General features: G+C 38.4%; 1 protein-coding gene across 5 annotated transcripts in view; it reads right to left on the bottom strand.

Moving 5' to 3' along the window:
* rgs3a (regulator of G protein signaling 3a) overlaps nucleotides 1-12,131 on the bottom strand; it is a 148,115-nt gene that overhangs the window by 67,187 nt on the left and 68,797 nt on the right. For all 5 annotated transcript variants that reach the window (XM_039779981.1, XM_039779982.1, XM_039779984.1 and 2 more), the window contains one exon: nucleotides 3,568-3,702. In XM_039779981.1, the coding sequence (XP_039635915.1) occupies nucleotides 3,568-3,702 (135 nt within the window). The remainder of the gene's footprint in view (nucleotides 1-3,567; nucleotides 3,703-12,131) is intronic.

The raw sequence follows: 12,131 nt of genomic DNA, 5'->3' as shown, positions 1-12,131 counted from the left end.
AATTTGTCAAGATGTAAAATGTTATGATTAAGCATGTATTCCCCTTGCCTTCAGGACACCGTTCAGATTTCCACTGAATACAAGATTACAGTAAAAGGTTCTAATAACTAACCTGTAACAGCAAACAAGACTAACAGTAAAAATAAAGCTATTTTAATATAGTTTTTATTAATGCCTTTGCCTGTGTCTGATTTTTCCTGCAAAGTCACAAAATGATTTACGGCAGGCAGCCCGGCTCTATAGTAACACTGATGGGTCACAGATTGCGTTATAACACGTTTTAGTGAGTATCCAGCCATGTAAAAGGTAGCAGGATATATCTTTATATAGGTCTAATTGTATTTTTATTTTATTTTAGAAGTTATCTGTTGTAGTTATGGCTAATTCTGGGGCAGGGCCATCACAGAAAAAAGGAAATTAAAAAGCTAAAAGGGAAAGTGACAGACGACGGTCGGGCTTTCAACAGATGGAGACAAATTTTCGATTATAAATTATTCAAAACCAATCCCGAATTGGCCCTCAGGTATGTAATATGTCTATTTCATTTCATAAATGTATTAGGTCTGCACAAAATGATATAAAAAATATATCTTTGCAATTATTTTGACTGATATTGCGATTGCGATATGATTCACGATGCTAATTTTTTTATCATTATTCTCATTTTCATTGAAAATATTAAAATTTTAAAACATTTTTTAAATGATTATGGTGTGATTTATGTGAGGATCTGTACCAACAAAGATTTTTTCTTGAGTCTGTAGGATACGATTTGTGGGCTGGGACATCTCTGCAGCATCACAATACTTCATTCAGAATGGTTTGAAACATATTTTGTCTTTAACAAATATTGCGCTAGTCCGTATTGCGATTTCGATTAAAAGAAAATGTGATTAATTGTGGAGCCCTAAAATGTGGGGGTATGTTGGGGCATCATATGAAACTGCACTTGACTGTCCGCTTGTGGGTTGTAGTAGCTAGCTCAATGATATCATATACGGGGTGGGTTTTTTTTGTTTTTTTTTCATTAGGCAAAAACATTGTTTACATTTCCAAAGAACGTGGTGGAGCATGGATCGTGCCTGTGAAGCAGGCAGTTACCTCCTCTTATGAGACTCACAAGAAGCTTTAGTTTGCTTTCTTATAAAAGTAAACAACTAAAGCTTTAATAAGCATAATAAGTTACCAATTACAGAAAGCTTTAACATGTGGGCCAAGGAGATATCCTGCAAGGATCATTGCTAATTAAAATCTGGAAATGCAATCAATCAGGGCATTTCTTTTTCTTTTATCATGTTTAAATTAATCAATACACTGGTTCGGTCAATAGAGTTAGAGTAAATGGCATTGACTTACGTGACTTAGTGTGCTTTCTAAGCTGTTTTGTTATTGAACAAATTGAACACTGCAGTGTGTGTAAATGTGTTCATCCATTAAGGCAAATGTACATAATTGACAATGATCATGGGAGGAAACAGGCAAGGAAAGCCACAGGAACAATGTCCATTGTGTTGCTGTGAAACGTTACAATATGTGTACACACATTCCTGCAGAAAAACACTGTAGCAGTAAAATATTGTTTGGAAGCTTAAGTATCTTATCTTTGAAACTGTGTTTACATGTTTAAATCTGTTGAATTCTTAGGCAAAGTTCATAAAGTTCCCTAAAGTAGTTTAAATATTGGAAAATATTTAAATACGGGCCAAGTTCTGAGTCACTTACACTTGTAAGTGATCAGGTCTCATCCTGAAGCTTTTGCAGAGAGAGAAAAGCATGAAAGACTGTCGGCTTGTCCCTCTCTCTCTTTCTCTCTTTCATGTGCTGATGAAATGAACCCCTAATGAACAACAGGTGTGACATCTATACACAAGGCTATTTATCCCTTTTAATCACCTTTCAGCTAAACTCAAATAAACTGGGTTGGACTACTTTGAAATTGATGACGTGAATGGGCTATCTGCTGTTCATCCAAAATAAAAGTAAAAATTAAGAAAAGAAAAAAGCTAAAATCTAGACAATTAAATGCAAATTACACCTTCACAACTCTGAATACTGTTCCACATGAATGTATTTATTTGGTCCAAGCTTTTTTGTAAGAACTCCCTCAAACAGCTTACATAAAAATTTCCCCAAATAGGCATGAGAGAACCTGACAAGTGTGTGTGTGTGTGTGTGTGTGTGTGTGTGTGTGTGTGTGTGTGTGTGTGTGTGTGTGTGTGTGTGTGTGTGTGTGTGTGTGTGTGTGTGTGTGTGTGTGTGTGTATCTGTGTGCATATATCTGAGTACATTTCCGAAGGTAATGCTTAAAAATTGGGCCACAGTCATCTCATTCACAGCTCCCCAGCAGCCACCCTCTTAATCAGGGCACTCAAGTGAGCCCAGTGAGCACTTTAAGATCAGTACAGTGCATCCATAACAGCCACATGCACCGCCATTGTGCTACATTACAAATAGGGGATTAAACTCACTGCTTTTATTTGATCCATTTCAATTCATCCAAAAAGTATAACAGGTCTACAAAGGTGATTTGTCAGAAGAGACGTCCAGCTGAAATCAATAATTGTGTTTAATGTGGTCGCCTGTAATGATGAACCCACAGAGAACTATCACTCAACTCTGCAACTCTGGTTCTCTGTCATAGCATTATGTTTGGTCACAGCAGACAGCTGTTTTAAGCCAAAAAGCAAAAAAAAAATCTGCCCAGCATCAAACAGCAGAGAAAGTTAGTACTATAGCTACATGGTGAAGCATTTAGCAGCTAAAGAGCCACATATTTCCATCAGTGGTTGGTAGAGACCAAAGACAGAGCTACAAGAAGAGTGCATAATAAACATCAGGTGAACAAAAACAGTACTCTAGAATGCTAATGTTGCTGCTTATCTGCTGTATGTTAAAATGAGTTTGTATTATAAAGGAAAACTGCAGCCACAACAACTTCTTAGTACTTTTTGCAGTGAGATGGAAGCTGAACATAAACTATGTCAATGAAAAGACAAAACAGAGCAGTTGGCTTTCCAACATGAAATCACACTGAATAATTTGATAGTATATGGTACATCTTAATATGTAGTTTTTATAAATAACACCCAGTGTGATCAAATTATCACAACAAATACAATTCACAAGGCAGAGTTTAGTTTATATATATATATATATATATATATATATATATATAAACTAAACTCTGTGCAGCAACAGAAACCTGCTTTTGCTTTTACAAATATCCCTCTTTTGGCATACCTAAACAGAGCCAAGCAGGACTTAAATTGCACTGAGTTGACACTCAACTAAAGCAGTGCAACTATCCCAATGAAGCCAGATAAAGGCAGCATTAAACCTGCCCAAAGAAATGTAAGAGCTAAGTGGAAAATCATAACGATGGCAACGATGAGCTGCAGGAAAGTGTACGTACTGTATATGCTTGGAAGTGTGTGGTTTTCACAGGGTATCTGTGATGGGGGCATGTACAAATATATGCATTCCCATGTGTTCATGTGTTTACTGATTCATCTTTGGCTTCAAATGAAATTGGAAATGCTCCTAGATCTGCGTGTCAATGTGGCATACCTGCTCAAAATGCGGAAAGGAAGGCTCCCTCCTGTGAAGCTGGAGCTGCTTGTCAATGTTGTCCTTCAGGCACTGACACACGCGGCGCTTCTGGTCGGCTGAATAGGCTTCCAGGCTAAGCAGGCAGTCACACTTCTAGAGACACACACAGAGAGAGAGAGAGAGAGAGAGAGAGAGAGAGAGAGAGAGAGAGAGAGAGAGAGGCAAGAGGGGTGGAGGAAAAGACAGCAGGCAATTAGGCATCTACCGTCAGAGGAGTGAAGAAGTGTCTCTTGATCTTTGGATAGTGAAAGGGTTTAAAATGGGTAGAGCATGAGAGTACAAATGAGAGGATTACACCAGGAAGTATGAATGTAAAAGAATGAATATGTGTGTGTGTGTGTATTGTGTGTGTGTGTGTGTGTGTGTGTGTGTGTGTGTGTGTGTGTGTGTGTGTGTGTGTGTGTGTGTGTGTGTGTGTGTGAGATGAGAGAGCAGTGAGTGCTTCAAAATAGGATATGGACTAACAAAAGAGTTTAATCCGTCAGATGTACAGTATCATTGTGTGTCATTGTCGGCATGTTTCACCTCGGACTTTTCTTTTTGCACGTTCAGTTCTGATCTGAACTTTGTTTTCATGACACCACAGCCAGTTAAGACAGTGGCACAGCCCTCTGGGTAGCAAAAACACTAGCATTAGTGAAATTAGATAATGGCTAGTATCCACTTCAGGCAGAATTTGATATGCTGACAAAATGATTATGTGAACAATAGCACTCCCAAAAGAGTACAAATCAATACACCCCTGCTGGGAAATACATGAGAGTAAATATTTAACAAGCAGAGGCTAAATTGTTTGCAGAGCTTGGTGAAATAGCTTTTCACTCAAAAAGGACATAAATACCCCTCGGCTGACTCTCCAGGACATCCAAAATCAGTTTGAACTCATTGATGTCCAGATTAAATCTCTAATAGTTTAATGGCCCCATTTTCTTTTTGGTCATGATCCCAGCAATGCACTTCTGATAAAAGACAGATACTATGAATCTTTTATATAAAACACAACTCATTTAACGTGTATTTTTGTTCAAAATCCTAATTTGGCTTCTGAGAAGAGCTTCTAAAGTTTAAGGAAGAGAGTTAATAAAAAACAGTATATCTGTATAGCAGACAAGTTTATTTCTCTTTCCAGTGGCGTCAATGCAATTGTTTTTAAAAATAAATTATTCCTAATTTATGGGCAAAATTCTAGCTCCTTCACATTCTTGAGACTACTTCATGACCTTACACACCTTTAACAATTGCAACAAAGCACCGTTTGGGCATCAGTGGAAATATTGACTGTAGTAAATGCCTCCTCATTTCATCTCCTCATACATACAGTACAGACTTATATAATTCAGTGCACACAGGTACAGCATGTTTCTAATTTAACAGTCCATGGCTATATACACAAAACATATGGTTCTCAGGGTACCAACTACAAAATTCCTACCTAGTCATTTGGGCACTCTAACACACATACACACTTACATCAGCTCCTTTTATCCACATTTGCTGGCATATTCAGTTGAAGAAAAGTTGTCATTATTCCGTACTTTTTTTTTTTTTAAAGATAATTTTTGGGGCATTTGTAGGCCTTTATTTCAATAGGACTACATACACTTGAAAGGGAAGAGAGAAGGGGAATGACCTGCGGCTGCTGCGTCGAGGAGTAAACCTCTAAATTTGAGCGCCCGCTCTACCAGTTGAGCTAACCAGGGGCCCATTCCAGACTTTTCTGATTAAAGTATATAATAAAAGGAACCTTTTGTGCTCAAGTACAATTTTCAAATTCTCCGCTTTCCAATTTGATAATTCCCTTCTACCTCAGTTGCTGTGCTTCTGGCGGTGTCAGGGAAAAACATTTGTATGTATTTGTGTATTTTTGTGAACAAGTCAGGCTATAAATAGGACTTTTCCATTTTGTGCATGTCTTCAGAGATTGACCGGAGTCCTCTGGGCTTTTCTTGACGCTTACTGGCCTGGTCAGTGGTGAATCATAATGTGATTTTTTATTTGCCTGTTTCCTGGCTGCATGGGCTATTGCATGCCATGCTGCGTTGCCATCCCTCTGACTATCTGTCTATTTCAATGTCACTCAATGTCCTGTTGAAGATGGGGATGCTGCTGCTGCTGCTGCTGCTGCTGCTGCTGCTGCTGCTGCTGCTGCTGCTGCTGCTAGGGTATCGTGGCACAGAGTGTTTGGTGGTTAAATCCTTGTCAGTGTTAGTGATGCTAATGTAGAATAAAAGGCATTTAAAGCCTGCATTGCTACCTAATGGTAGCAATGTCAAGACTGATTTTCCTTGATGCAGAATAAAATAATTTTTTTTTATTTTATGATTTTGATATCCATCATTTGGACTGAATCTGAGTCTATAAGGGTGCAGCAGAAGCCATAATACATGAAACACATGCAAACACATGCACATGCCGACTTCAATGTAAACAACTAGCCCCCGACAAACCCTTATGGTACTGCTGTCAGTGAAAATCTCATAATTCTATCTAAGGTTATTTTTCTACGGGTCAGGGAAGGTCAGCAAAAAACTCCTCAGACCTGCGTGGGTAAAGTGGAGAGTGCACAGTCATCAAGCTGGAACAAATCCTGTATCTCTTGGTCCCTGAAAAGGTTACGTTTTCAGGATAGATTATTGCTTTCTTGAAATGTAAGGCTGTGATCAAAAAGAATGCAGGGCTCTTTGCACTGTATGGCATATACTGTATATACTATCTCAACAACTATTGGATGGATTGTCATTACATTTTGTACAAACGATAATGGTCCCCAGATGATAAATCCTTTGATGATCCTGTCACTTTTCCTCAAGCATCATTTAGTATAGACCTTCATGGTTCCAAGATGATCCCAATGACCTCTGCTAATTCCCCCGACTTTTGCTCAACCCCCCTTATCAGGTCAGTGATGAAGACTGAAATGAAAGGACTTTTTCTACTTTAATTAGCTAATGGCATTACAAGCTAGCTGACTAATTGATCACTTCATTTCAGAGTTGCCTAAAGAAAGGAGAGCGACACTACTTATGCACGCACCAAATTGAGGTGGAGCAGTGTGCAATTTTATTTTTATTTTTTTTAAATGAGACATGGTCACAACCCAAGCCAACAAACCTTTAATCATGCAATGCTAATGACACATGTTAATGCCAGACATTTAACACACATGCAATCCAACACCCCCAAACAGACCCCCACACACACACACACACACACACACACAAACAGATATATGCCAGTAATGCATTTTGAATTTTCACATAAGTCATATGTGATGTACTCAGTTCTGATTAAGATAAGAGTTCTCTCTTTCTCTGTCTTCCATATTCTTGGAACCTCAGTTAATAATTATTTGGGATGAGTAATAACTTAAAAATAATGCAAACACTCAAAACATTGCCTTATATGGACAGGTTTTGCCAGGCAACTCCCCACTGTCCCAAAGAGAGAAAACACACCTGCGATGGAGCAATTTACAGTCCCAGAGGCATCACCCAGCTTTTAAGTACCAGTTTAAACTCTTACAATACAGTCTTCCTGGAGCCTTTGCAAGGTAATGTGATAAAAAAAATAAAGACAAAAAGGTAACCAGCTGGGAATCCATGAGTCATAGCGAAGCACAGGTCTCAGAGCTGAATGAGGGCTTACATCCTAATCTGTCAAAGAGAGGAAGTGTGTATGTTTACACAGCCTTGGTGTGTAAATATATAGGTTCACGGTCCGTACTATACTGTAAACCACTTAATGACATCTTCCCCTATATGTCTTTGGTTAAGAGAGGAAGGGGGGGGGGGGGTAACAGATGATGACAGATGTAGAATAACATAGAGGTCACTTTTATTATGAGTAATACAGCATACACAGTAGTGCATTTCCTTATGCATCACATCTTCAAAATGAATTATGCTGTGCTCGGAGACTATTCATGATGATTTATTTGTCTCTAGCTAACAATTCCAGCAATCAATTTCCTTCTCTTGCTTGTTTATCATTACTACACGTTTGTGCTGTGCTGCTCAACTGTGCATTATTGCATCTATCTGGGATAGGTTTCCTGATAGTGACTTGCACATCATCGCATTACATAAGACCAAAATAATCAGCCATGCCAGCAAATGAGTAAATTGTTGACAGCTGGTCACAGACCACATGTTTTAGGCAGGAATCGTCTGGAGTCAGCTGGAGATTTCTATGTTGTTGGTGCTGCAAGAACAGCTGTCTCTTAGTTTGAAGCAGATTGAAGTGCTACTTCACTTTTGTGATGCTTTCAAGTGTTGAGTGTTGTTTTTCTTTTAGAGTTAAGACAAAAAATACCAGTAACTTTAAATCATAATTCATCTTAATAAAATAACATCATATTCACATTGGGTCCAAATCGCCTTCAACATTTGGACTGTTTTGAGTTTGAAAGGAATTCACTGGAATCTCTGTGGAAGTAGATCTATGGGGATTTTCATGTTAAGGTCATGTTGTTTCTTGGCATTAAACAGCATCCGGTCAGTGATCCAGGCTGCAACTCTAGCAACAATAAGTTACCCTTTTCCAAGACAAATTGTATTTTGTCAGTTTCAGCAGCAGGTTCAGGTCATAAATGAGGCCCTTATTATTGGAATAATAGAGGGACTAGTTATGTTATTTATTAAATGATTACCCAAAGAACCATATTAGCTAAAATAGCAAATGGTTCCCTTATCCCGGCTCCTACTTTAGTTCACCCCTGTTTATAAATTCACCCACCCAAGAAATAAACATGAGAGATAATGAAACCAAATTCAATGAATGGCCAATGGCCAGCCATGGAGTGGCTAAAAATACAGGCAGCATTTCCCCTTAATCAGATTGATTAAAGTGCTCCCTGGTTGAAGCCCTCCCCCTGAGTCATCTGGCAGATGAGTTTTCGGTGTGTCATTGGACTGCTATCAACACAGCTAACCTAAACTGCCTCAGCACAGGTTAGCATGGTTTCAGTGACAGCTAATGGGCACACATTCAGGTATAAATTTTTTTTTCACACTGCTGAGTAATAATTACCCAATTCTAATGTTTTTCTCTCATGTAGAAAAGATTACATATACATTATGAATGTTTAAAGGAATAGTTTGACACTTTGGGAAAGACATTTATTCGTTTTCATGTCGAGGGTTAGATGAGAAGACAGATAACACTCATATGCGTATGCTAAATATGAAGGAGATAGCTGTAGCTTAGCATCAAGACTTGAAGCAGTTACATGACACAATATTTCTTGGGTGGGAGAAGGGACTTCCTGAAGTCATGTCATGAAGATGCACAGTAACATGTTAATAAACAAGCAGAGGTGCTGTTTTTGAACCATTAGACAGAGCCAGGCTTTCTTTCTGTCTTTATGCTAAGCTAAGCGTATCTGCTGCTGGTTTAGCATACATATATGAGAGTGAAATCTATCTTCTGATCTAACCCTAACTCTTGGCAAGAAAGTAAATGAGCATATTTCCCCAAATGCCTAACTATTACATTAACATGGACAATGGAATATTTTCAGATCTTTTTGTTGAGGGGGTGGGACCATTCAAACCCTGATAGGAATCAAGCTATGTCATATCTTTTTAGGTCATCATAATTTGCTTGGAATGCTTGCAACTGCCAGCTATGAAAAAAAGTGCAAGTAGACCACCGCCATGGGCTACAAACTCCTCCCACCGTCCCAGCTCCTCCAGCCCCAGATCCTCCGAGCCCTTATCACAACTCCAGCTCATACTCCGCTTCAATTATCTCTTTCTTGTTTGCACCCATTGCAAATGTGAAATTAGCTCTGCTCTTGGAATGGTGGTGATCTAGGATTACATGTCAATGTTTTAAGTGTACACATTGGAGGAAAATATGGCTCACTTTAAAAGTAGATTGTAACAAAGTTAAAAAAAAAGAAGTAAAAAAAACATTGCAAGAGAGTGAGGAAATGAGAAACACACATCCTCTCAATGTAATGTGCACACCACTGAAGAGTGCACTAAATGAGTACAGATATCCTCATTGTGGCAATGGTAATCTCTATAAGGCAGTAAAATAGTTAAAATGAAGACATAATGCCACCGACTTCTATTACAGGATTATGATAGCGAGAATACTGTACTGAGAGTTTTGTTTTTGTAATATTGTAAATCTCTGTAATAGCTTTTCAGATACTTCCAAGAAAAACCTCAGTAGCAGGAATAGTGATATATAAATTGTCAGTTATATCAAGTGTTCATAAAATATCCGGCCATGCTCCTCAGAGATCAAAGTATTTATTTTCATTTTATTTTATTTTATTTGTTTGCAAGTCAATCACACTAAACAGCGTCATACCCTATTAGTCATAGCCCATACACCGGTGCTGAATATGGTATTGTGACTAGCCACTCCATCACAATTGAGTTAGTTACAGATAAAACTACCAGCACGTCATCGTCCTATTATCTCATAGTCCTACTTAAACAAGAGCACATTAGTATTGCCATTACGCCTCAAACCTTTAGACAAAACCTCCATCTTCTCTGCAGTTTTTCTTCAGTGGGCTATTGTATTTTACTTCTAAGCGTTGAGGCTTTGTAACTGTAGCATTTAATAGATATATGGCTTCCATTTAAGTAACTGAAAAATGCATTCCTGTACTTGGGAGTCTAATCAAAAGCCAATGTGTGGGCATGAGTTTGTTTCTCTACACTGTACGTGGACACAATGAACAATATAGTGCAATATAATGCAAAACATGTTAAAACCCCGGTTCAGGTTGGTGTTGAATGCTGGGGTGGTTCTGGTGTCATGCTTGATATTTTATGTGGTATCAAAGGTCATCCATAATGGAGCAACTAACTGTCAATAAATTGCACCACACACAAAAACAAATGGATGTTTTATGTTCCGCGAAGAAGAAAGCATGGAATGCAATTTCTTCTCAAGTCAGTGGCTTTCCCACACTCTTTCATCTATTTCTAGTTTGTTTCTCTGTTTTTCATCTCAGAGCTCTTCTGTGGTTTGCCCAGACAAAGCGGCCATGAAAAGAGCATGTAAACTGGAGTCCTTGACCCGAGGCCTTTCCTATAGCTACTGGGGAGGATGATAAGCACATGACAGGGCCTAGAGGAAGTTTTCTGAAGTCATGCACTGTTTCCTAAAAGTTTATCAGTCTGGTTTTTTTTTTAGCAATAGTTTTGCATGTTTTCTTTTGTCATGGTCATTCCCCAATCAGTGAGTTCATCGATCCTTTGGCTTTTTCACATGATTGGATCAATTGTGCTTTTATTGCATAATCATGAAAGCATCTTGAGCCTTAGATAAGATTAGCATTTAGGTCAATGCAAATAGTTTTTTATACATTCAATTTGTGATTTTGACATTTGGCTGGGGATATATACTGTACATCAGTGATGATCATATACATGTAATGGCTGTGTATTTGATAATAGTTGTGGAAAGGTTATATTGTTAAATCATTGTTAAATACATAGGTACGTGTATCTAAATAAATACATAGCTACGTACACACCTATGAAAATAAAACATAAATTATTAATTTGGAAATTACTTCGGAACATTGATGGAATCGGGACGTAAACTACAGTTTAGTACAGCGCAGGAGAATACATCCATCAATGAAACCAACGCTGCTGGGTAAGTTGTGGATGGTCGTAGATCTCAATGCAATCTTATTGCTAAGACTTTGAGTGATTATATTTAGATGTATAGCCACTGTCACTGCAGTCCTGGCAATCTGTGCTGGCATATTAAATCAGACAAAAAGCAAAGTACACTTTACAGTAAGTTGTGGGCCAACTGGAATGAAGAGGGTACATCTCGGCTCAATCAGACCCCCGAGAGACTGTTCCTGCCCTGGCCATGTTATGGATGGCTACCATAAAGTGGGTATTTTCCTGACAAAAGCCCCTGGGTGCATATCATTCATACCCTGCCATCAGACTGCAAGTGACAGCCTGTATATCAACTGTATGTACATATCTCTGTATGCAGTTTATTGACTGCCATTTTATTGACTGCATGACATACAGGCTTGTTATATTCTTGCATAAAAAGGCATACTGTTGCATATATGCACACACATTTAACAAACCTATATGTGTACATCCTTATAGATATCTTTAAGATATCTTCCTAGTCCTGGAAAAAGAATCAACAGGCGGTCTTCACTTGAAATAATCAAATCAAAATTGCACCATTATTTACTCTGTTCACAAACATTGCATGAACATATGCCTAAGCAACCAAGAACACAACTGTGTGCAGACCTCTTGGAAAAAAATACGTTTTGTATGCACAACACTGTGCTATGCTAGTCTGATCACAGAGCTCCCTTGCTGTTTCACGGCCTACACGCAAGCCATCACACTGTGATTTCACCTAGTTTGGCAGTATCTCCCTGCATTTGGTGCCTCTTATCTAATCTTTTCTTAATCACCACATTCTCTGCGTTGTGAGTGTTCAAACAATTCATATTTCAAAAACCACAACCTTCAAACTCCATATGAAATATGATTTGCAAGGGTGAAATA

This window comes from Perca fluviatilis, chromosome 17 (genome assembly GCF_010015445.1).
Source record: "Perca fluviatilis chromosome 17, GENO_Pfluv_1.0, whole genome shotgun sequence".
NCBI classification, from domain to species: Eukaryota; Metazoa; Chordata; class Actinopteri; order Perciformes; family Percidae; genus Perca; species Perca fluviatilis.
Note: the sequence above shows the minus strand (reverse complement) of the source record. Positions and strands in the feature narration are given on the sequence as shown.